Source organism: Lonchura striata, chromosome 5 (genome assembly GCF_046129695.1).
Source record: "Lonchura striata isolate bLonStr1 chromosome 5, bLonStr1.mat, whole genome shotgun sequence".
NCBI classification, from domain to species: Eukaryota; Metazoa; Chordata; class Aves; order Passeriformes; family Estrildidae; genus Lonchura; species Lonchura striata.
This window is the reverse complement of record NC_134607.1, coordinates 13,703,880-13,728,839: the sequence shown is the minus strand read 5'-3', so window position 1 is coordinate 13,728,839 and position 24,960 is coordinate 13,703,880. Positions and strand designations below refer to the sequence as shown.

At 44.6% G+C, this 24,960-nt stretch overlaps 2 protein-coding genes across 2 annotated transcripts; both read left to right on the top strand.

Moving 5' to 3' along the window:
• The first annotated feature begins 36 nt into the window (after positions 1-36).
• Positions 37-7,183, top strand: LOC110482617 (aldo-keto reductase family 1 member B1). Its single transcript, XM_021551979.3, is given in 9 exon segments — positions 37-180; positions 1,314-1,481; positions 2,378-2,494; positions 3,770-3,847; positions 4,403-4,525; positions 5,649-5,755; positions 5,880-5,961; positions 6,257-6,340; positions 7,097-7,183. Coding segments are annotated over 9 exon segments (912 nt in total). The 5' UTR covers positions 37-114.
• A 4,250-nt stretch (positions 7,184-11,433) lies between these two features.
• On the top strand, positions 11,434-20,828 carry LOC110482590 (aldo-keto reductase family 1 member B1). The gene is made up of 10 exons (XM_021551941.3): positions 11,434-11,586; positions 11,811-11,978; positions 12,436-12,552; positions 13,865-13,942; positions 14,338-14,460; positions 17,634-17,740; positions 17,888-17,969; positions 18,486-18,569; positions 19,397-19,479; positions 20,203-20,828. The coding sequence occupies exons 1-10, from the start codon at positions 11,521-11,523 to the stop codon at positions 20,243-20,245; spliced, it is 951 nt and encodes a 316-aa protein (XP_021407616.1). The 5' UTR covers positions 11,434-11,520; the 3' UTR covers positions 20,246-20,828.
• Positions 20,829-24,960: the final 4,132 nt, after the last annotated feature.

Sequence of the window (24,960 nt, the reverse complement as noted above, 5' to 3'; positions counted from 1 at the left end):
TGCGGGGCCGTGGCTGGCCCGGGCGGGCGGGGCCCGGGACGGGGCGGGCGCGGTGATGCCGCCGTTAAAGGGCTCGGCGGGCGGTGGCACCGGGCAGCATTCCCGGCTGGAGCCATGGCCACCTGCGTGCAGCTCTGCACCGGGGCCAGGATGCCGCTGGTGGGGCTGGGCACATGGAAGGTAACGGGGACAGAGGGACGGAGTCCGCGCCCGGTGCCATCTCCTCCGGAGGGGTCCGGAGCGCTCGGGGGTGGGCAGGGAGCGGCTCGGTGACACGTCCCCGCCACCATCCCGCCCGCGATGCTGCTGGGGATGCCCTGTCCCTCTGGTGGTTTCCCGGCCGTGCCCTCCGTCCCTGCCGTGCCCCTCCTGCGCGGGGAGAGGTGTCCCTTGGGTGTCCCCAGCCAGGGAGAGGCGGCGGCTCCATCCCTCCCGTACCCTCGAGGGATGCGCGGATCCCACCCAGCCCCTGCCATCCCGACCAACCTCCCGCGGCTCCCTGGGCCCCTCTCCCTGCCCCTTTCCGTGCCACTGCACTGGAGCATTTCCCTGCTGCTTCCGTGTTGTGTGATCTGGGTGAGGTCCCCGAGAATCATCCAGTAACAAGGTATGGCTTTAGAAGACCATTCATGCGTTTCAAGCAAGTTCTGACAAAGAGGTTGGCACTGTTGTTATGATGACTACATAACCACTGATCTATACAATGCCTAGAAACAAACATTGCTGGATTTGTGTGAACTAGATAAGCCAACATTTCCTTGTGTACAGCTCTTACATGCCCTTGCAGGGTATAGAAACACACAGAATTGCACTCCTCTGTCTCTGAAGGCAGCACAGGATGGCTGGGCTGTGCCCCAGGACAAGCTGGGCTACAGCACAACGTGACACTCCAAAGTGGTATGAATGACTAAGGTGTAGACCACTGCCCTCCCCATAGAACTAAAATTCTCCCAGCTGGGCCATTTGACTGTGTCTCTTCTTAGACACAGCACTGGGAAGCGAGGAGTGTTGAGCAAGAGTCACTGCAGAGCTCGCTGGCATCAAACTTGGTTCCCCCTGGTCCATCTCAGGCAGTGCTAGGGGCTCTGCTCTACCTGGCTGTTGGCTGAGCCTGCTTGGGACTGGGCTTATGGATAAATGGCTGGAAGCTGGCTTCAAACCAAGCAGCTTTCATTTTTAAGATGATGAGAGCTTTAAGAACATGGCATGGAAAAACTCCGCTTAAAACCCCACTGTATATGTTTCTTTAGTTGCTAGGTATCTAAGAAAAGGCCTGTATGCTTTGATTTGGGATCTTAACTTTCTTTTTCCAGTCTCCAGCTGGGCAAGTAAAAGCTGCAGTGACAGCTGCCATCGATGCCAGGTACCGCCACTTCGACTGTGCCTATGTGTACCAGAATGAGAGTGAGATTGGGGAAGGGATCCAGCAGAAAATCAAGGAAGGTGCTGTGAAAAGAGAGGACCTCTTCATTGTTAGCAAGGTAAGGTGACCTAGGATCCAGGGGAAAGCTTTGTGACAACATATGCAGAGAGGAAAATTCAGAATAGTTGGGAAAGACTGTGTGCTATAGTGTGGAATAATTAGGGGAATAGTTCAGGCCCATACTGGTTGAATCTTCTTTTTGTCACTGTATTTTGTAGAGCATTATTTAAGATGTGTTCTGTGGGATTCCTTAAAATCAGAGGGTTTTGGGCACATTGCAAAAGGCAAGCCTCAGAGACAGCAGGATGGTGATTAGAGCTAAGCAGTAGCTATAAGAGTTGTCAGCAGAAAAATTATACAAGAAGTAGAAAGAAAGGACAAATAGAACAATGGTCTGTGTATTAACGCTTGGGTAGAATAACTTCCTAAGTTGCAGAAAAGTATCTCTGGTGAGATATTAGGAAGGTCTAAGCTTAATAATGGACCTCTGTGCATTGTATCTTGAGGCTTACAATCAAGTATTGTATTTGAAATAAGCAAGCATTGTTTTAACCAAAGGTACGTGTATTCATAGTGATTGGATAGAACTACTGTCAATATGCTTTTGCTTTGTGTGATTGGTCAAAAAGCTTATAAAGTAACTTGTAACATTAAGTTCTTGGTCTGTTGCCTGGATGTGAGCTGCTGGCATCTTCACGTAGCCATAACCCTGTAATGAGACTGATGCTAAAAACTAAACAGCTCGAGACGCGTTCCTCAGCAGTCCTGTCCCGTTCGTGACTTGTACATAGCCCACGGCCAGCCATAGTGTTCCACATTCTCCATTTTCATGGGACTGTTCAAAATAGGTGTTAAGCAGAAATAGTCCCAGAAAGTGTGCTGGCTTTTTTTTCCTTCTTCAGGAAAGAGCTTTAACACAGGAGGCCACAATCTGCCTTGTTTTTTTTTCTCTAGCTGTGGTCCACTTTCCATGAGAAGCATCTGGTGAAGGGAGCCTGTCAGAAGACTCTTGCTGACCTGAAATTGGATTACCTGGATCTCTACCTCATGCACTGGCCTCTTGGTTTCAAGGTACAGTAGCAGCAGAAAACCCTTAGTTTTCTCTCCTGGGAGAGCTCCTCAGCAGTGCCAGGAGCACTTGCAGCACCACTGCTGCTCCAGAAAGAGCCCATGTGCCTGCTGTGCCAGCACTGCCCCACTGCTGCCCACCCCTCTGCTGTGCCCCTGAACCCTGCCGGAGAGTGCTGCCTGCACAGCATCCTCTGCCCTCCTGATAATGGAGAGGCAGACCTAGCAACAAGGTCAGGACTCCCAACTGCAAGATTGACTCATGCTGCTTTACTTTGGGCTAAATCATTCTTTCCTGCTTTGAGGGAATGAAGGATGTACTTTGCTGCCTGACAGAAATTCTTTCCTCTGCATGTTACAGAATCACAGAACAAGAGAATGTTTCTGTCTTCCATTTCTTTCTTTAATCACTGAGTCCTCAATACAGTACAGATTGAGCTGACCTTTCCTGTAGGAGCCTTAAAGTTGTTCCACAGACCTTGGATTTCAAAAGGTGAGATTTTCTGACATCCATGTCAGAAGCACATTAAATACATCTCATCCTTCATGTACTTCAAGGGATCTGATGTCCCAGTCTGTGTCTAGTGTTGGCTTTTTCTTTCTGCTGCAGACAGGTTAAGACCTCCATCCTATCTGTTGCTTTTGAGCTTGTCAACTGTTTGTCACATTTGCAAAGCTGTCATGGTTATCTTTATATGAACAAAGAGCTTGAGTACAAGTGTTGTGGCATAATACTCTGACAGCTGCACACTGGATGTGGAGCAATGTGGAGATGTGGGGTTCTATTTCTGAGTTTGTTCATTTGGGAGTTCTGATTTGCCACTAGCTTAAGTTGAGGCACCCCTTACAAGACACCCGTGTGTTTACATAATACCTTCTTCAGTAGATGTGGCTTGGCTTAAACCTGACTTAAATGTTCCTGGGACCTGACCTTAACAGATCCTTCAAAAAAACCTACCCCAGTTCTCTACTAAAAGAATAGTAGAGGACTACAGGAAGCTTGTTTGTATCATAATAAACAAGTCAGGTGTTTTAGTGAGTCACCACTTTGCTTGGTCTAGGAGATACACTTGACATTCCTAGTAGGAATGATTCTGCATCATTCCTACTAGGAATGATTGCTGGTAAAATTGCCAGAAACAATGTAGAGAAATATTAATATTTTCTGTACTAGTAGAACTAGTATCAAGCCATCATGGTCTTCAGTTGTCTTGGTATTAATTTGCCAATAAAAAGAGTGTTTCAATTTGTTTGTTTTTTGTTTTTTTTTTCTGACAGGCAGGAGAGGAGCTGTTTCCTGCAGATGACAAAGGCATGGCTATACCCAGCAACACAGATTTTCTAAATACATGGGAGGTAAGTTCAGCCAGGATGGGAGATCATGTTTTATGTTACTGGCAGCCTTTTCCATGCTTTCATTGCCTTCAGCAGTCACAAGTTTCTTATGTATTTATTGCACCATATACAATGTAGCCTTTTTAAAACATACATGCTCAATCAAGTTGATAATCTTTAGTGAAGCTGCAAGCCAGACTGTTGACTATAACAGAACTGTCCTCATCACTGTTCTTAAATTGCTCAAATACACTCTGCTGAAATAAATTAGGCTGTGATCATACCCACAGCCTGCACTACAGCCCTCTGGTGCTGGCTCAAGAACACATCATTGATTATCCTTATTTGCCATGTGAAAACATCTGAGAGTGAATTTCTGCCATCTCAAGAAAGGAGCCCTTGGTTTCGGGTGAGATGGAAGACATGGCACAAATACGCTCTTCCCCACGAGACAATCATTGCAGCCCCAAACAGTTGTCTTTCCTTGCCCGTGAAAGGAAATGAAGCCACACAAGGAATAATTCCTTCAGGACCTGTCTTGTACACTGGTGCTGACTGTGCTCCTCTTTATGCCAGGCCATGGAAGAGCTGGTGGACTGTGGACTGGTAAAAGCCATTGGTGTCTCCAACTTCAACCATGAGCAGATTGAAAGAATCTTGAACAAGCCAGGACTGAAGCACAAGCCTGCAAACATCCAGGTGAGCTGCAAAGTGGGATAATAAAACTGCAGGTTTTGTGGGATTATGAAGATCCAATTACAGTTGCATGAGGAGGTGGAAAAAGCAACAACAAAGCAGACAAAGCACAATTTTACGCCCTGTGATCATTTCTGAGTATACATAAAGATGCTGTAGATCTGTGTTCTGATAGGGAATGTAGTTGTGGTACACAAATTACGACAAGAACTTCTTAAACTACTTGTTCTGTTATTAGTAATGGCATCAATCTGTTAAGATAATTGTTCATGCAACATGTGTTTTTTCTCATTCAGGAATCCACAATTCAGACACCCAGTTGGAAAGGGAGATCAATTTTAACTTCTACACATAAGCAGCATTTACTGACACACTAGTGACCTCCTGGTATCTACCCTGATTTATGTAAAATAAAAAAGAAAGTGGTTTTATACACACACATATATATAAAAATCACCTAGTCTTTGTCTGCATACAGCAGCCACTGCCCCTTTGTGTGCAGGAGCTGCAGAAGCTTATCCCTTCAAGGGGTCTTGGACAGACTCAAACATCTCTTGCAGTTCTGAATTCAGTACTTCCTGCTTATTCACTGAGAGTACTGAGATCCCTCAGTCTCCAGAGCCTGCCAGCTCTTCCTCTGCATGTAGTTACCAAAAAAGAGCATGCCAAAAGGAAAAAAAAGCATTTTTTCCTAACCTATAGCACATGAGAAAGGGGCACCAATTCCTAAGAAAGGGACCATTTTATGTCTAGAACAGACTGGGGGGAGGGGAAAACAGACCAGATGCAGCATGTCTTTCTCATCCCTCTCCACATTATTGCTGAATATACAAGGCACTGGGGTTTTCAATATCTGCTAAGCTACTGCTTAGAAATCTGAGAAAGACCTCAGAACATGCCAAAGAACCCAGAAGTGAGCCTTCTGAAATGTTCCTTCCCCAGAGCAAAGACCCAGAGGTACAAGAAATCTCACTGTAGAAGCAGGTGCTGTAGAACACTATGGCTGATAATCCCTTGCAAAGACTGGCCCATGAGGACAATTGGCAGCCTTTAAGTGCATGAGTTGATAATCCCTGCAGTGAGTTACAGCTGGATTCTATCAGTCTCTCTACTCTTCTGCTGGCAGATCGAATGCAATCCATACCTTACACAGGAGAAGCTGGTGAACTACTGCCAATCCCAAGGGATTGCTGTGACAGCATACAGCCCCCTTGGCTCTCCTGACAGACCATGGTAAGATTGTTTTGCAATTTATGAGGGAGATGGCATGGATAACACTTGAAGCACTGAAACAGTAAGTGTACTGTCAGCCATTGATCTCAAAACAGACTTCTGGTGTTATCTCTCCACTGTGTAGGGCTAAGCCAGAGGATCCTTCCCTTCTGGATGACCCCAAGATCAAGGAAATTGCAGCCAAACACAACAAATCCACAGCCCAGGTACATGGATGCCAGACTGTGGGTACCCCTTCCTGTAACACAGGGCAGCTAATGAGAATGTAGAGGACAGGCTGGCTCTTTGTTCCCTGTCACCTGATCTTGATAGAAGTCTGAGAGAGAAGAAAGGCTTGATTGGCCCAAAACTGAATGGGAAAGGAGGCCTTTCATGTGAGGCTCCACCACTTCCCTCTCTTCTTTTCAGGCAGGGCAACCAGGGCTGCAGGGATAATAGCTGTTGGAACAGGCTCTGCTTCCTCCAGAGCAAGAGGAATGATTCCGTTGTCTGTCCTTGCAGGTTCTCCTTCGCTTCCAGATCCAGAGAAATGTGATTGTGATTCCCAAATCTGTCACCCCACAGCGCATTGCGGAGAACTTCCAGGTGAGGGATCAGGAGTGAGCTGGGAGCTGCCCCTCAGAGATGATTTGGCTTCTCCTTGCACAGCAAGGGAGATGATCCTTTATCATTCTTCTCTGCTCAGGCAAGAACACCAGGCTTTTTACACACTTTGTCTGTTTAAACGCTGTACTAAGGGCTAAACTTAAGGTTACAGTTGGAGAGCAGGAATGAACCAAGTCTTATTTAGTATGCTGGTAATTCTAGCAGTTACTTTACATGGTGTTTTGTATTCTGCAGACTGGAGATGAATTGCCACATGGTTTTTCACTGGCACTTGAGTGCAGCACCGCACACCACAGAAAGCTAATGTAGAGCAAGCAGTGTTAAGAAAACAGTTGTGGTGTTCACAAACCATGCTGCTCTGTTGTTAATTCAGTGGTCTTTGCCTGCAACTGGTCATTGGGATTTCAAAAAGCCTAGATAGATTAAGAGAAAGATGGAATTCTTGTAAACGTGCCTTTGAAATAGGACAGAAAGATGCATCTCTCACAAGTGGCAGATGCAAGAGCCTGCCAAGTGCCCTGCAACAGCTGGCACGTGTAATTGCAACTTTGGATGAATTTTTCTATTCTCTCTGCCAAAGCACTCTTGGTGATACAGAGAAGTGCCTTTTTCATGAAGCAGTCATGTCTTCTAACGAGTTATCCTCCCTTGGAGACTTGTTCTTTAATTTTGTGGATTTTGCTTACAGACTCTGGTTTGTTCAAAGAAGTGATTCCCAGATGTTTCTCTTTTCAGGTGTTTGACTTCAAATTAACTAAAGAGGAGATGGCAACTATTGTCAGTTTTAACAGAAACTAGAGAGTCTATACAATGAGCATGTAAGTGGTAGCATTCAGTATTTTTCTCCATAAGTTAAGAATACTATATATACAGAAGTTTTACATCTAAATACTGCCTAGAATGCCAAGAGCCTGAATGATGAAGTAATTGGGATTTCCAAGTGTACAAAAAAGACATACTATAGAGGAAAACAAATCTGGGCTGTACCCATGCTTCATTTACAGAGTTCAGATCCCACCTTAGTGGCTTCTTTAAGCAAAACTAGACAAGAAAATTATGACTAAAACAAAGTCTTCTATTCCCTGCAGGGGCAAAACTCACAAGGACTACCCATTCAATGCAGAATACTGAAGATGCTCATATCCTGCCCTCCTTCAGAGCTTGGTCTGATATTCTTCCTATCAAGTTCTCTGAATTTGTTATTGAATTTCTCCTCCTGCAGCTAGTGAAGTCACAGCATATGTATTCAGTGATCATCTTTTGTTTACTCTTTCTGAAAGAAACAGTAAAGTTGCTGTAAATAAAATGGGGGCTGTAATAATTTTTTCTCAAAATGTGGATTGAGTAATCCACATTTAGCGAGCGAGAGATTTTGAACTACACATTCACATTCTTAATTTCTCTTGCTTCAACACAACAGGCTGAGGAGGATAGTTGGCAGTTATGGGAGAAAAATCTGAGAAATGTGAACTAAAGGTCAGCAGCTTTATCACTCCAGAAGTAACTGAGAAAGGAGTTTTTCCTACTTAGGAAAAACTTTTCCTTAGCGGGGGAAAAAAAATTCCATAAGCAGAAAATACACAGGTGTGCGGTCAGCACTATTTTCAGGCAGGTTTCCTCCTGAGCGTGTGGATTTTCCCTGGGACAGGGCACATTCCCCTTTCCCTGCGGGCAGCAGAGGGCGGCCATCCCTCAACCACCCGTGCTGTCCCCTCCCCGCCAGGGCAGGGACATCCTTGATGTCACACAGCCCGGGGGTCTGGCTGCTGGCAAGGGGAGCTCAGCCCCCGAAGTGCCGGCATCCCCTCTGGCCCTGCCAGCCTCGGGGCCAAATTCTCCCGGCTGATGCCCCTCTAGCTCCATCTGCCTCCCCCTTCAGCCCAGCCACCCATGTGCCACTACCCTTGGCCCCAGAGTCCCAGGTGGCATCAGGAGGTAATCCAAGAACATTTGCTTCACAGCTTCCTAAAGGAAGCATCCTATAAAACCTTCTGAAATCCCCAGGCTGAGATGAGACTTAGCTCTGCTGAGATCAAATACACATTTTTATTGGACAATAAAGGTACAATGTTACTATGATGCAGAAGTTTGGAGCACTGTCTTATTAGAGAATACCTACTCCAGCACAGGTTACAGTGCCCATCGAGCCCTCAGTGGTTTCCTTGTTCAAGCATAACTCATCTACCAGCTGCAGTCTCCTTGGAATTAAGTCCTTTCAGCATGGACCTCCTTCAAAAAGTGCACCTGTGTCTCCAGAAGTATTCCTGAGTCACAGTACTGTGAGCTTAAATGCTGGCATGGGACAGGGTGTTTATATCTGTTTCAGTGGTCTCCACACAGGTCATCACTGCCATCCCTATCAAGGGATCTGCAATTTATATGTCAAGAGAGCATTCAGATTCTGGGGAGCAGCACTCCCACCTCCACAGGCCTACCTAACCTTGCAGGTCAGGCTGCTTGAAGAAGCTTTGTTTTCATTTTGCCATCAGCTTTCAGAAAGCATCTGTTTCCCTCTTCCAAGTCATCGACCCACCCAGCACAGGTGCCTCCTCTCTTCAGGCAATTGCACACTGTGTGTACTCCCCCTGGACATGCACTGGCTGCTCCACTTCCAGGACTGTGTATTCCCAGGGCCAGGATCATTATTCCTTCCAGAGCTCTTCTCACTAATACACTTCTGGGCTGGGATTCAGGGTAACTGAGGAGAGATAAAAGGCATTTACCTTTCTTCCCCTTCCCCAGCCTCTGTTTAAGCCAAACACCAATCTGCTCTCTGTCCTCCTCCCCACCTTGCCTTTATCACCACAGATTACATCCAGGCTATCCCAGTCCCTCCCTGGAACCAAGGGTGGCTCAGAGGGTGATCTGGTTGCCTGATGCTTCCCTTCACCACTCAGTCCTGCTTACTGTGTCCTAGAGCTCCTAAGTGGGCAGTCTGCTGTCTCCAGGGCTGCCACTGTCCTGCCCAGCAGGGGTGGCCCAGACCACAGGGCCCTCCTTTGGAGTGAGGTGGTGCCCTCCTTCTCAGGGGCCAGGGGGACTGTGTGGGGGACACAAAGGTTCTTCCCATCTGCCAGAATTCAGTCACCCCAAAGTATAGCACCAGTTTCAGGGCCAGCCAGAATCAGTCCTGACCAGCCTGGGGCAGTTCATGGTTTCCTCCTGTCCAGGCTGCCTCCTGCACTATACCTGCCATTCCCCACACAATAATCACCACAGAGGGATGGCAAGATTACTTCTTCATCCTTGGCTGTGCCCAGAGCTTGCTATTTCAGCAGAGGCAATTAAGGGACAAAAGCATGAAGACAAAAAGCATCATCAGTTCTGACAATATGGGAGATCCACCAAGGTGTGCTCCTGGACTGATCTGAGCTCAGAGTGAAAAAGAGGCCGAGGTCTTCTGCAGTCAGAGCTGGCCAAGCCCCTGAGATCTACCTCCTGGCATCCAGAGATTGAAATGGAACCCCCCACTGAGCAAGATAAGTCTCCCCTCCAAGTGAAGCAGACATTCCTGCTATGCATCCCAGTGATTCAAGCATGAAATCTGCATGTCCTCACCTCCAAACCCTGGTTCAAGCTGTGCCTGTGTCTGTGCCCTGTGTCTCTGGGTAGAAGCTCCAGACCCCTGAAGCTCTTCCCCTTAGTTGTAGATATGATCACACCTCACAACACTGTCACCTCCCTACTTTGCCTTCAGGTGTTCTCAGTGGGCCACTGGGTCTCTCTGGTAAGCGCTGTCCATAAGGACATACCCACTTCCCTTATTTTGGGTTCTGTTCTCAGATTCCAAACACCACTGGTCACCAAAGTCACAACTTGTGGTGAAATTACAGTTACTAAATGCAAAGTCAGCAAAACAAACTGAAAACTCATGAGATTACTCCTCCTGTTCCAGTGCACGTGGATCAAGGAAAAAAAAAGAAAGCAAGACCCTCCTCCCCCTCACAGTTCCTCAATGTCAGTGCTCTCTGTAAAGACATGGCCAAGGACACAGGGCACAAGATTTAGCAGCCTGACTGTCACAAGGTGACTCATGCAGTACTTCTTCTTCCCCCAAGGCCCCCACCAGATTTTCAGGAGAGGCAAACAGTGGAAAGCTGACTGGTCTTACAGCTCTGAGAGGAAAGGCTCCAACTCACAAGAGCTAACAGCAAAAACAAAATACAAAACTTCTGCCTGAAGCCTCTTGTGACAGGATGGAGGCATCTCTCTGACTTGAAACCATGAGGGAAAATTCAACCCAAGCGGCAAAAGATAAGCATCAAGTTGTGTAAAGATTTTGTGATCCAAGTGAAAGCACATTGCATCCTGCCAGGGATGCCTGATGGTGCTGATATGAAGCAGGAGGAACATTAAAGAAGAAAACCAATTACCTTGCTGTCCTTAGCTAAATGGAGCAAAAAATATGAAGCTGCAGATAGCAGAGAGAGGCATCCAGAGCAAAATGCTCGCACCTGAAGAAACCCTTCACATGTGAATAAGCAGCAAAGCCTCCCAGGCAAGTCTGGGTTTTTCCATTGCACTGTGACGTCTTCAGCAGAACAGCGAATGCTTGTCTGCAAAAGCATCAAAGCCAGTTTCTGATGGGAGACTGCCACTGGCCACTACCGCCTGTGATTACAATCGTGCATTTTATCCTGCGATGTCCTCAGCACCTCCCTAAAGACAGAGGGACAACACGATCATTATGCCACTCATTTAAAAGTCACCGTTTCTCTTTTTAGACTTTCAAAACACTCGCAAAAAACCTCTTCCAAAATTCAAAATAAACCTGGGTTTTTTTGTTTTTTTTAGATGCACTCTATCATAAAAGTTACTCCTAAGCCCCAGCTCCCAGTGGAAGTTGGCGGAGGAACAGCCTCTCCTGGCTCTCACAAACCACCGAGGTTTGCGCTGCCGGGTCGCTGCGGTAGCACAGGGCCACAAGTCCCCGGCAAGGGGCACCAGCCAGGGCCACCACCCTGTGGCGGGGACTCAGGGCTCGGGGAGACGCCGGTGTCTCACGGCCCCTGCGTCCCTCCCGGCCGGGCAGAGCCCCGGCGCGGCAGCCGCGGCCCGCTCCGCCCCTGAGCCCGCCGCGCCGGGCGGGGCGGGCCGGCCCTGCTCGCTATTAAAGCCGAGGCGCTCGGCTCGGCCGCGGAGCTGCTGCTGGCGCGGCCATGGCGAGCTACGTGCAGCTCAACACCGGGGCCAAGATGCCCATCCTGGGGCTGGGCACCTGGAAGGTACCGGGATGCTCTCCCGTGGGCTGGCGGCGTGAGGGGGGAGGAAGGAGCGCGGCTCGGGCCCTGCCGGCGCCGCCGACACGCGGCCAGGCTGCCGCCGGGATTTGGCTTTGTTTTAGTTGGGGTTTGCTTTGGATGCGGTGGCTTTCCCTGTCTTATCTTGCCGTGAGAAAGGTCTTCAATGCTGTGTTGATGAGAGGTTTTTTTGCCATCGCTTTTTTCAGTCGCAGCCAGGGAAGGTGACAGCTGCGGTGACGGCTGCCATCGATGCCGGGTACCGCCACTTCGACTGTGCCTATGTGTACCAGAATGAGAACGAAGTTGGGGAAGGGATCCAGAAGAAAATCAAGGAAGGAGTTGTGAAACGAGAGGACCTCTTTGTTGTCAGTAAGGTACGAGTCTGGTGATACAGGATATACCAGGGGATACCTTTTTATTTTAAAGTAACTCCCCACTTCTTTATTACCTACTCTGTTGTGCAGTGTGGAGCAGTTCAGAACATCACTTAAGCCATTCCTGAGGTTCCTACTTTGTCATCTTGTATTGAGAATTATGCAGGGTCCATACCACAAATTTGGGTGAAACTCTCAACTTGAGTCTTAATAAGTGAAACAAGACTACTTCTGCTATCTGCCAGGACACCGTGCAATCATATGTGCTGCCACTGCACACATTGCCTGGTGTCACAGGCCAGTGCTGCTCACAGAACAAGCTCCACTTGAAGAGCTGTAGGATGATATGATTTCACATCACTTTCCCAAGGGGACAGGCACCCTGCTGAACAGTACAGAAGAGTTCCAAGAGCTTTAACCCGAGAGGTCACAATATGCCTTGGCTTTTTGTCTCCAGCTATGGTGCACGTTTCATGAGAAGCATCTGGTGAAGGGAGCCTGCCAGAAGACTCTTGCTGCCCTGAAACTGGATTACTTGGATCTGTACCTCATCCACTGGCCTCTTGGTTTCAAGGTACAGTAACAGCAGGGCCCTCGACTTTGTCTGTGAGTGGCTAAAGTTATGAGGAGCTATATGGCTTTATAGCCCAGTGATGGTTGCAGTTGCACAGATCATTCTGTGTGTATTGTGTAACAGCACTGCTCTGGTGCTCAGCTTTACTGTGGCCATGTGAGCCAGTCTGTTGAGTTTTGCCTCTGAGATCCCTGCTTGCATGGCATCTGCTGCCCTTTTGGCCATTGAAGAGGCCGACCTTGAACCCTAGGGATGGGTTTCCCTGCTAGAAGCAGAAGTTATATCTCTTTCCTTTTGGTTATTGCTTGTTTTGTCTTCTACAAATCCAGTTATGCCTAGCGTGGTTCTCACTTTGTGGGAAGAGGGTTATACTTTGCTGTCTGACTGAAGTTCTCTCCTCTGTATGTTACAGAATAAGAGATTGATTGTCTTTTATTTCTGTCTTTAATCACTGAATCCTTTTAAATACAATCCAGCTTGAAGTGACCTTTCCTATAGGAGCTTTAGCATTCTGCAGGCTCTAGAGCTAAACTTTTTAGTTCTTAACTCTGGCACTGTCTGCATGCAAAGGAACTGATGTCGCAGTTTAAATATGTCCAAGCTTAGGCTTTTAGTGAGAACTTGATCAAAATTTTCTCTCTACCTCTTGCTACCAAGATGAACTGTTCTTCATAACATCTGTATTTTAAAAATTAGTTTCACGTGGACAGAACTATCAAAGTGAAAATGTGTTGTGGTGTAAATAATGAATGAGTAAAAAATAACTGGTTTTGAATGAAGTTGATACCTGGAAGATAGTCCTAATTGGGAAATAAGGTGTTCTAACCTTCCCTGTGCCAGAGCTTAAACAATGAGTCTCCCCATCTGTCAGGAAATCTGGTCCACTATAAGGTGAATCTATTCCAAGTCCTAAATGGGTCCTTATTATGTATTTCACTGAAACACTTCATTATGAGCAGATAACTGTATATATTTGTAAACTGGCTATAGTTCTACTTTCTGTATTACAAGTGGAGACTTAAGTGTTTCACCATATGGATTTTGATGAGCCAGGGGACAGTTTCATCAGAAGTATCTGTCCTTACTGGCTTGACTGTAGGCAAAAAAAATCCACCACAGTACCATAAGAACACAAAAGAAAAGACTGGAGACTATAGATAGTGAGTATTAAAGTCTAATACATATGTAGATAATTAGTATAATAAGGATTCGTTTGTCCTGTAATAAGAGTTTATGGGATCATAGTCTTCAGCTGGTGTTAGCCCAATCTCCCAATAATGTGTGTTTCAAGCAATTTCTCTCTCACTGATAGGCAGGAGAGGACCTGTTCCCTGTAGATGAGAAAGGCATGGCTATCTCCAGCAACACAGATATTCTGCAGACATGGGAGGTGAGTTCAGCCACTGCAGGAGAAAGTTTAAACTGATGAAGGTAATGAGAACATCAGAGACTGCTGAGAACAGAAGATAATCTCATGTACGTAGAATTACTTGGAAAGGCTCACTGGTACAACAGCAAGTTGTCATGTATCAATTAATCATCTTCCACTTCTAACTTGTTGTGAATTTCCATAATCTCCAAGAATGAGTGCTTTGAGTACGGGAAGCATGGTATGTATACACCAGTGCTCTGGGCTTGTTTTGGTTTTTTTTCAAGCCTAAACTCTGAAAACGTAAACACTTCGTTTAGGTTTCTTATGAAGGAAACAAGGCATGTCAGGAAGTATGTGCTGTTCAGGCCCTGCCTTTGTATATTAGATGCTGACTTTGTGCTTCTTTCTGCCAGGCCATGGAAGAGCTGGTGGATGCTGGCCTGGTAAAAGCCATTGGCATCTCCAACTTCAACCATGAGCAGATTGAAAGAATCTTGAACAAGCCAGGACTGAAGTACAAACCTGCAAATAATCAGGTGAGCTGCAAAGTGGCAGAGGCAAGTGTTTGGTGGTATTTTTTTTTTTGTGTGGTCATTTGTTGTGGTTTTGTTTTTTTTTTTTTTTTTAAATTACAAACACTTTACTTTGAAATAAGGCTAAAGAAAGACTGGAGTAGACATATCTACTTCACAGACTACATATTCTTCAATTTCATCCTCCAGGTGATGCCAAGGTGCTGGTTTTTTATGAATTCTGTGCCACTGCTTGGAAATCTGGCAGTGAGCAGCTCCAGAATCCATCCTTGTAGGAGGAAAGGAAGGGGAACTCAGATGAGCTCTAAAAACTTCCTTGCAGTAGAGTAAGACTTGCTGTATGTATATATAGAAAATTGGATGATCTTTCCATGATGCTTCTGTGGAGAAGGCAGTTATTGGTGACTGAGGGAATTGATCAGAAATGTGCTTTATGGCCTCAAGAGTTAATGAGGGTTAGGAGGAAGGAGGAGATGGAGTTGCAGGGTGAGCGATAGAGTAGAAATTGTATAGATGGCACTTGAATGAAATCTTAGGAGAATTCAGATGGCAGGAGACCTTGGGAGATGATCTGCTCAGAGGAACATCGGCCCTGAGATCAGACCAGGTTGTCCAGGGCTTTATCTGTCTCAAAAATCTGTGAGGATGGAGGCTGCACAGCCTCCCTAGGCAGTGTGCTCTGCTCCCTGAGCCCCCCTATGTGTATGACAGGGAGGGGGAGTTCTCCTACATACAGTCTCAACTTCTCTTGTTTTCAGCTTGCATCTGTTGCCTTCCTCCAAGCACCACTAAAGAGCTTGGCTTGTCTTTGAATGAATTCCTTTTAGGTACTGCAAAGCTGCTACTAGTAGGCCTGAAGCCTTCCCTTCCCCAGGCACAACAAGCCCAGCTCTCTCAGCCTTTCCCAGTATGGCAGGTTCTCCAGCCCTTACCTATCCTGGAGTTTCTCTGCTGAATTATGGCAGTCTGTCAGTATTTCTGCTACTGAGGGGAGCTGGGAAGAGGAAAACTGGACACAGTATTATGAAGGTGGCCTGGCAAGGATGAGTTAGAGGTGAATGATCGCTTCTCACAATTTACTGGCTGTGTTCCTGCTGCCAGGGCTCACTGCTGGTTGTGTCCTACTTAGTCTGTTATGACTCCCCCAAGTCCTTTCTAGCATGGCTGCTTTACAGGTAGTCAGGTTCCAGCCTGTGCTATTGCCAGGGGCTTTTCCTTCCCAGGTGCATGACTTGGTGTGCAGCCTTGTTGAATTGCTTTGGGTTTTTGTTTGCCTGTTGTTTCTGCCTGAATGGGTCCTGCTGCAGTGGCAGTCCTGCCAGATTGACATGATTATAGACTGGCACAGGTTGCTGAAGAGGACAAGTCCCAGGATAGGTTCCAGTGGGGTCTGCCTAGAGTTGACCTTGACTCTTATGGCATTTGAAGGACTCTAATCAATTACTGATCAGTAAAACTAGGTCATTTGTTGTGGTAACTTGAGCATTATCTGTCCCAAAGCACTTTCAGAAAACTTAGTGCAAGTTTTAAGGTAACCTTTCAACATCTGCCACACCTTGTTGTCATGATCGCTATGACAATTATATTATAATAATGTATAATTAATATTATCATATCAATTACCTTATTTCTGGCATAGGGTTGCTGATCTTGGACCTCTCACATTTGTCAATGCCCTCAGGCTCTAAATTATTATTGATTATAATCAAGTTTAGCACAAAGCATTGGGTCTTTGATCCCTGTCCTTCGTAAACTACTGCTTCTGAAGAAATGTTTGCAAGCCTGAAAGCTTGCTACTACTAACACTTTCCAGTTGGGCTAATAGTGAGAGTGCTTCCTGAAAGCACTTTCCCTGTGCAGATATTTCACATGTAATCCACTGTCTTCCTTGTCATTCCTACTCTTTATTTGAATGCAGCCAGGTTGTGTTGGTTTCAATTGTAGCGAGACATTAATTTGGCAAGGTAGTAATTACATAACAATGGTGCTAGTACTTAATTTAATTTTTCAACTTGAGTGCCAGTGGAGAGGTGAGGGTGACTGTGCCTTGCTTATGTTGCATAAATTCGACTTACTTAATAGTTGAGAAAACTAGATGCTCTATTACTCTTAAATAGCTTTCTGCAACTGCTGAAGCAAAATAAATATGTATAATATGTCCTAAAAATGGAGCTTTCTGTTCTGCTTAATATTCCAGCATGTCTCAGAGGGGAAAGAGGCATGCAGGCCTCTGATAACAGCAGGCAGCTAGAACCACAAGTACAGCGCTCGAGGCTGTAAACTGATTCCATGTTTGGCACTCCCTTGCTCCACCTGCCAGCAGCACAAGTTTCCAGGGACTGCCCTCAGAGTGCAGCTGCAGGAGGCTCAAATGGCAGTGTAGTCCAAATGGTTCTTGCTATTGCCTGCTGGAAGAAAAGTAGTGCTCCCTGGTGTGCAGCTATCCTGAAAGTCCCTCTGTGCAAAGTATCAAATATTCATGCTCATTCACTGCCTCTTGACACATGAACAGTTCCTGTTCTATAGTCCCCATCTGTGCATTTGCCTGCCAGAACACAGACCCACTGGGAAGGAGTCTGTATTCATTATGCAGCTATTCTTAGGGAAGTTCATGCTAAGTGCATGTGTGTTTGCAAAACTTAATGGGCAGTCGACTGAAGGTCTAAAATCAGTAGCAGGCAACCATTCTCAACATTTTCAGACTGGAGGTGATTAATGTGACTATTGACACAAAGCAACGAAAGACTTATGGAACAATGCTGACCTTGAAGTTAATATGGTAGCTGTAAAAAAATATTATGGCATGTTTAATTAGGGATGAAGAAAGAACTTTGTACTTCCCTAATCTGCAATTATATTGCTGTGATTTTACAGCTTTCCTGGGTGTGCATTTTACTGTCCCATTGAAGCAATTGTATAGCCTGTCACTCATATGCTGGAGATGATCTGGATCAGCAAGGTCTGAAGTTTTGTCACAGTCCTTGGACCCTTCACTGCAGGGAGAGCTACTATTAAATAGTAGTAAGGGGGTGGGGCATAGAGAAAATAAAGACTGTATAATATTGCTTAGAGACTATTGAGTTAGCACAAAAATTAGCCTTTGATTAAAAACTAATCCCTGGAACATGTTAAAGCAGTTAAATCACTGTCAGTGTCTATACTTTTTATGTTGACAGGTGGAGTGTCATCCATACCTTACCCAGGAGAAGCTGATCAAGTACTGCCAATCCAAGGGGATTGCTGTGACAGCATACAGCCCCCTTGGCTCTCCTGACAGACCATGGTAAGATTGCTTTGCCAGGGAGCTGGTGTGGATTATTCTGGAAGCACTGAGACTACATGTGCAGCATCAATTTTTCATCCAGATACAGATCTTTACTAGGCTGGACCTATGGAGGTTTCTTGCCACTGATTTGTTTCCTCTGTGTAGGGCTAAGCCAGAGGATCCTTCCCTGCTGGATGACCCCAAGATCAAGGAAATTGCAGCCAAGCACAATAAAACCCCAGCACAGGTGAGTAGGTACCAGAGTATCCCTTCCTGTAGTACAAGCTAATAGCAGTGTAGAGGACAAGCTGGCTCTTTGTTCCCTGTCACCTGTGGTGTTAGGCAGCAATGCAGGTTTGTTCCTTACGTGGCCTTCCATGCATGCTCACAAGGGTGCTCTGATCATCACAAGAAACATTTTCTTGACCTATCTTCAGATGTTGCTGTGTTTGTCTTCCCATCTCAAGTGCTGCTGCAAAGAAGGAAACATTTCAATAGCCTACTCAAAACCTGGGTGACAAGGAAAGGAATTGAGTGTCACTAAATTGCAGGGGAGAGGAGAAAGCAAGCCTTGTGGGATTTCACCACTCCTCTACATGCACTTTAGGAAGTGCTGTTTAGAATTCAGGTGTAATTTGAAAAGCAGCTCCAAAGAGTGGGTTAATACTGCTGAATTGTACCATTTACAGTAACTGCTAAACAGGCTCTGCTTGCATGGAGCAAGAGCCATCCCCCCTCTGATGCAGTGATGTGCCTCTTGCAGGTTCTCATCCGGTTCCACATCCAGAGAAATGTGGTTGTGATCCCCAAATCTGTCACACCGCAGCGCATTGTGGAGAACTTCCAGGTGAGTCATTAGGAATGAGCTTGAGTGCATGGCATGTCCAGGGATGGCTTGGCTTCTCCCTGCACAGCAAGCAGTGATCCTTTCTCACCCTTCCCAGGTGTTCTTCTGACAAGAGGACTGGGCTTTTCCTCCATATGTTTACTTACAGTCTCCTGAGGGCTCAATTTAAGATTACAATGGGAGAGCAGGAGTGACCAAAGCTTTGGGAAACACTGTATCCTGATAATCTGAGCAGTGACATTGTGATTCTTCCTGTTTTGTGTCATGTGAATGAGTCATTTGACAGGTTATTTGGGGCCTGAGTGCAGTAGCACTCCCAAAAGACTTCTGTAGAGCAAGTACTTTTAAGGCTATAGTCCTGGTGCCCCTAAACTAGGTTGCTGTTCTGGATGCAGTGATCCTGGACTCTGGACCCAGTATTAGGATTTTGCTCCCAAACACTCAGTAGCTGTAGGTGGAATATGGAGGTCTTGCAGCTACTACTTTGGCTTAGCACAGAAAGATGTATTCTTTGCAAATGGGAGATGGAGGCATTCTGCTACACGGTGCTTCCCAAACTTCTTAAAGCAACTGGCATGTAACTGCAACTTGAGATTCTGTAATTCCTGCCTCTCCCTGCTCACCTCCCTCTCCCAATCCAGCTAGAGGAGGCTCAGGAATCCGGAGGGTTGTGTCTTTTTCCTTTCCCTTCATGAAGCAGTCACTTCCAACAAGCATCTACACTGTGGTCTTGTTCTTTAATTTTGTGATTTTTTTTTCCTAAATCTTTTTTGCTTGCAAGCACTGATTTGTTCAAAGAGGTGGTTTCTGGCTTTTTCTCCTGTTAGGTGTTTGACTTTGAATTGACTAAAGAGGAGATGGCAACTATTCTCAGTTTTAATAGAAACTGGAGAGTCTGCGAAATGTTAATGTAAGTGGTACTTTGTTTTCTTTAAACTATTAAGTCATCACATAGTTCAGTAAATGAAGTTACAGGTGGTAGTCTTGACTGAAATTCAAGATACGCAAACTCAGTTTTCAAAGGGGTCTTCCTCAAAATAACTTTCCAGAGTAAGATTTTTTTTTTCAATGTTCATTTTATGAACCAAAACATGATGAGCATTGAGCAAGTTTCATTTTCAGTTCAGTTGCCAAGAAACTCTTTGTAGCTGGAATTGCAACAGGAGGCTTCTTATTTGTAATTTTTTTTTGTCCATATTAGAGGAATGAGCATAAAATCTTGATTAGCTTTGCTTGTGGTGTTTTGTCCTAAGTACATTACACGATCTGTGTCTTCTTCAGGAGTTGTTGGGAAGGTAGATGAACATTCAAAATATAACTTCAGGATTTGCTACTTGGAAGTGCAGATCCAGATATAAAATCTTTTTTGTAAGGCTGCAAATTTTGCTATTTTCCTGTCAGTACATAGCAAAACCTTGACTTAGTTGTCTACAAAGCACCTCTAGGTCCCATCACCCAAACAACAGAAGGCACCCAAAATCTGTTTGGAAATGCAGCATGTCGCCAAGGAAAAGAGAAACAGACTTTGCTTCTATACAGTTAGTCTCTTCCCTTGGTGTTTTTTCCAAGTGGTTACAGATGCATACAATGCATTTGGGATGCGAGATAATCTTTGCTTTTTGATTTCCTCCAGGTGCAAAACTCACAAGGGCTACCCTTTCAATGCAGAATACTGAAGATGGTTCCCTGCCTTTCTCCAGGCTTCCCAGATATGCTTCTGCTGTTGTCTTTGAGTGTGTAGCTTTTTCACTGCATCAGAGACCCCTCCACACCCCCATTTTTTTGCCTTCTTTTTTCTCCACAAAGATGCAGTCTATGTACTCTGTGACTCTGTGCTGTTTTCTTTTTTGGAAAGAAGGAAATGCTGCAATGGTTCTGAAGAGCACACTGTGTGGACTAGTAGATTTTCTTTGCCAAAAAGCAAGTCTGGAATTGGTAAGCAGAAAGCATTGAGCAAGTTTGAGCAAGTACACACTTTTATTTTGGAATACTGTGATTTGGAGCTAGCTATTGTTGTCTGGAAGGACCAGGATATTGGCAGATGTTGCATAATGAGATCTGCTTTTTTTTTTCCAGTTACAATTGGGGTTGATTTTGTTTCTTTGTAACACTCCATACCTTTTTTTCCCCCTCTAATTGGAAGTATAAGTTGATTTCTAAGTGATTTCCACATGGGTAGCTCTTAAAGTGTATAGATCCTGGTTTCTTGGTGATATAAAAGCTGTTTTGCTTATAATAAAATACAGTTTCATTACTGTGTGTAATGAGATGGTTATTTCAGTAATTCTCCAACGGTGGTAATGCTGGAGCAGCTGTATGATATCAGCTGTCTCTAGAGATTACACAAAAGCAAGAAAATTACCATCCCCCACAACATCATCCATTGATGCTGACTTCTTACATGTGTCCTGGGAGCTGCCTGCTGTTCTCATGGTTAAACCTGTGGCCAGTGAGTCTGTTTGTGCCTCTCTTTAACTAGAACTGGTTTGGTTCTGACAAGCAATGCAGTCATGTTTGATTCAGTTTTTATCTTACTGAGGTGATAGTATACTTTTTCTAGTAGAAAACTCATTTCACTGAAGACTCGAAACCTACATAGCATCCTATGGGATTACTTTAATAAGCAGTTGAAAACTTGCCCTCTCCAGCAGGGAGCACATGATGCAGGAAGGAATTCTGTGCTTGTACAAGATACCACTGGCAAATATAGTAAAAATGGGTTTCCAAGAAAATCCTTTGTCATTGTGCTAGCAGATCAGAAACTTAATGCTTTGTTCAAGGAGCACAGAAAAATAGACTGATACCTGAACTTCTGATTTGTGAGGTGTGTTTGTCTCTTTGTGTTTTTCACAATACTTGCAGTGGTTTTAAAGCTGTTGCCACCCGAGAGCTGCTCAAGACTGTTCACAGAATGCATTTGGGTGCTGGTAAAAGCAGTGGCTAATGTTTGGTGGCTTTCTTGCATATTCCTGTGAGAGTTTTTCAGATGTCTGAGTAGATCTGGGATGTGAGTGGTCCCTCTGAGGAGGCTGTGTAGGCCTGGTAGAAAGGGGGTTCTCTCTGAACGGATGGAAGAAGGGAGGCAGCAGGGCTGTTAATGTATAACCAATCTAAATGGTAAATGTAGAATCATGATTCCATAACTGTGTAGCAAACCTTAAAGTGAACTTAGCCAGGTTAAAATGTAACATGAAGGCAACTTGATATCAAAGTATTTCTGAAATAGGTGGTTTGTTTCCTGGTTCTGAGCAAAAGGAGTCTAAGGAGTTGTACGAATTGAAAAGTACAAAAACATCTGCTTTCTCAATATAATGGTTAGTATTTATTAGAAAGAAAAAGCATGCAACATGTTTTTGTTCACAATAATTTACAATAGGCTGAACAGACAAGACTGAGTTAACTTAAAATATGAGGAGGAAAGAATCAGTGTCTGACTTGAAGCAATATGCTCTTCTAATGCTGGTTCTTCTAATATAAATTGATTATAAATCACTTTAAATTCTGGACTTAAAAGCACATACAGAAAGCTTCAGCTCTGTGAGTGTTTTTGGGAATCTCTAATGTGATAAACAAAAGCCCTAAGGCATCTAAAAAAGCCAGAAGAGGTGATGCTATTTGCTTAGTCTGAGCTGTGGCAGAAAACTGTTTGGGGCAATGTTGACTTAATTGCAAATAACATTTTTTTGACAAGTGTGTTCTGGCAAGAAGCTACATTGAGGGGTCAGGGTTTCCAAAATAGTACATCAGGTTCTGTTAGCTTCTTCTGTTTTCATTTCACTGCAACTTTATGGAAGTTTGAAATGAAATTTTCCATTCTGGAAGTCGGAATTTTACTGGACACAGCAGAAGGGAGAGCACTTGGGGTGGAGTGGCATTGTAACAGGCTCTCTCTGTATTTCACTGGATGACTTCGTGGCAAGGAATTTGGAAAGGGTCGTTCTGGGACACAGTGCAGCACTTGGCAGGCAGAGGGCTTGGATCTTGGAGTATCAGAGTGGGAATAGAGGGAAAGCAGAGAAGCACCTGAGTACAGGGGTGATGGTGCACAAGCTTGAACAGAAAGCAGACTGTTGTCAGAAAGCATAGGAAGGGAGTGGCAGGAAACACTGTCACCCTTAATAGTTTTGGATTGCTTCTCCAAGGGTAGCTATAATCAAGGCTGAGATGGAGGGAGAGGCAGTCTTCCTTTAGTCTAGGTTGATCTAGGAATTCTTACAATAAAGTAGTATTTTGTACCCCCATACTTGTGCCATACTCTCTGACTACAAAAGCAGAGATTTCCTTTCATCTCCTGAAAGGTAAAGTGGAAAGATCAAAGAGCTCAATATCCGGAGCTCAGCATTCCTGCCAACTGAGCTCTTCCTTCTGAAACTGTTCACAGCATTTGTTTTTGTATTATTATTTGACAGATCTCTGGATTTCTGATCAAAGACATTTTTAAGGACAAATACAGTCTTGTAGCTCTTCCAATGAAAAGTTGGTTGTGTTTTGTTTTGTGTTCTTAATTTAAGAACTTGTAGTTCAGCTCCACCTCGTCACCCTCTTCCTAGACATTCTGAGGACTCTGCTGCAGCAGCTGAGCTAGTGTGATACTTTAGCACACCCTGGGAAGAGGATTTCCAGCCTACAGGAAAGATTAAGAGCAGCTATCAGAAAAAAAAAACATGCCCTTGGAACTGGTAAAAGTAGTACTTGCACAAAATTTGTTTCACTTCCAGCTGCACTCACTGCTCCAAGTGATACCAGATTAGCAGGCCTTTATTTCATGTTAGAAGAAAATTACTCTCACAGGACAGATCCATTTACTTGGTAGCAAAAAATGATGGTGAACTGATTTATCACAGAAAACAGGTAGAGAAAATCAGTAATTATCTCTTTAGAGAAGGCAAGATACTGTTTTTGCAAGTTTTTTTGTATAGTAGAGGAGAACACAAGAATTATTTGGAATTGGCATATTGCTGGTTGATGGTTGGACAGCACAGATAGTCTGACAGGCACAGCATGTTTGTTTCAGGTTGCAGTTGATGTTCCTTTGAGATAAAATAGCTTTACTTCTGGCATTGGAACACAAATACACAGGTCTGCTTGCCTGGAATAATTTTTCACATGATGCTCTATAACTTGGTGTTTGCTTCCCTCAGGGAAAAGGAGACAGGACCTCTCGTCTTGCTGAGCTCACAAGACTGCACAAATGCTATGGAATGCACTTGTTTCATAGTTGTGAAAACTGGGGCATAGGAAACTACAGTATTCAAAATGGAAAAAGAAAATCCTGTCTCTGGATTTTAATCTGTATTCACTGTGCTGAAGATGGAGCTAGAAATCTGGAGACTTTTGCTTAAATGGGGCACAGAACAGTTAACTTGGGACAAATTATTTTCATTTCAGTCATTTAATACTGCCCTATTGTGTCATCCCTCTCTCTGCCTTGTCCTTGGTTTCTTTAAAAGTACAGAGCCCTGTCTTTTTCTAGCAGGAGCTTGTTTATTTTAGCTGTGAGGCAGCTATTAAAACCCTTAAATAGGCCACATTGCTCTTGCATTTTAACTTGTTAAAGTGCATGGTACAGAACCAGTGGTGCAAACAGCTGCACAACTCCTTTTTTTTTTTTTTTCCCAGCTTCTTAAGGAAAAAAAAAAAAAAGCCAAATGTAAAAGCTTTTCTAAATTGAAATAGGCCTGATTACAGGCCAGCTGTAGTTGCTCATAGGAACAGCTGAACTGAATCAGACTCAGTATCTACATGTTACAGTATCTTGTCTCCAGCTGTGGTCAAAATAAGTTGCTAAAGATGAGTAAATTGAGCATTGCAGCGGAGTGTTATTTAAGTATTCTGACAGCAGCTTGTTCTTTTATGTTTAACAGCCATCAGTTAATTCTTTCTTCTTCAGTTACCTTGTGAATCTGTTATGTTCCAAGGGAATGATGCTTCACACTCACGGTTTGTGATTAATTGCCTTATCTCTTATTTGTTTTGGGCTGATTTGCTGATAGATTCATTTGATTCTACTGTTTTTTACAGTAGAGGAAATAATAACTGGTCTATTTCCAGTAACACTTTGCAAGCTGCTCCAGGATAAACATCTGGCACAGCTCCTTGTACGGGTGTCAGGTCAAGAAAAGTCTTTGTCTACTTAATTGCCATCTCTATAAATTACTCCTAGGTCATTGATTATCCTAATCAGTCTTCTGTAAGTCTTTTTTTTAAGAATCAGAGGAAGGCAAGGACCAGTACATCTTGTGTAGGATTGCGTGCAAAAAGTTTGTGAAGTAGGTTTGTATCTGACTGTCTCAATCAGCTTCTCAGTTAAGTTTTCTTTTGAACTATGTTGACCTCAATATGAGAGAGCTTGGAATTACAATAGATGGAGAACTTGAGCAGCAATGATCAG

Coding starts and splice junctions, on each gene's coding strand:
- LOC110482590 (XM_021551941.3), top strand. CDS start 11,521: ATGGCGAGCTACGTGCAGCTCAACACCGGGGCCAAGATGCCCATCCTG. Junction 12,553..13,864: donor ACTGGCCTCTTGGTTTCAAG/GTACAGTAACAG, acceptor TCTCACTGATAG/GCAGGAGAGGACCTGTTCCC. Junction 18,570..19,396: donor GCATTGTGGAGAACTTCCAG/GTGAGTCATTAG, acceptor TTCTCCTGTTAG/GTGTTTGACTTTGAATTGAC.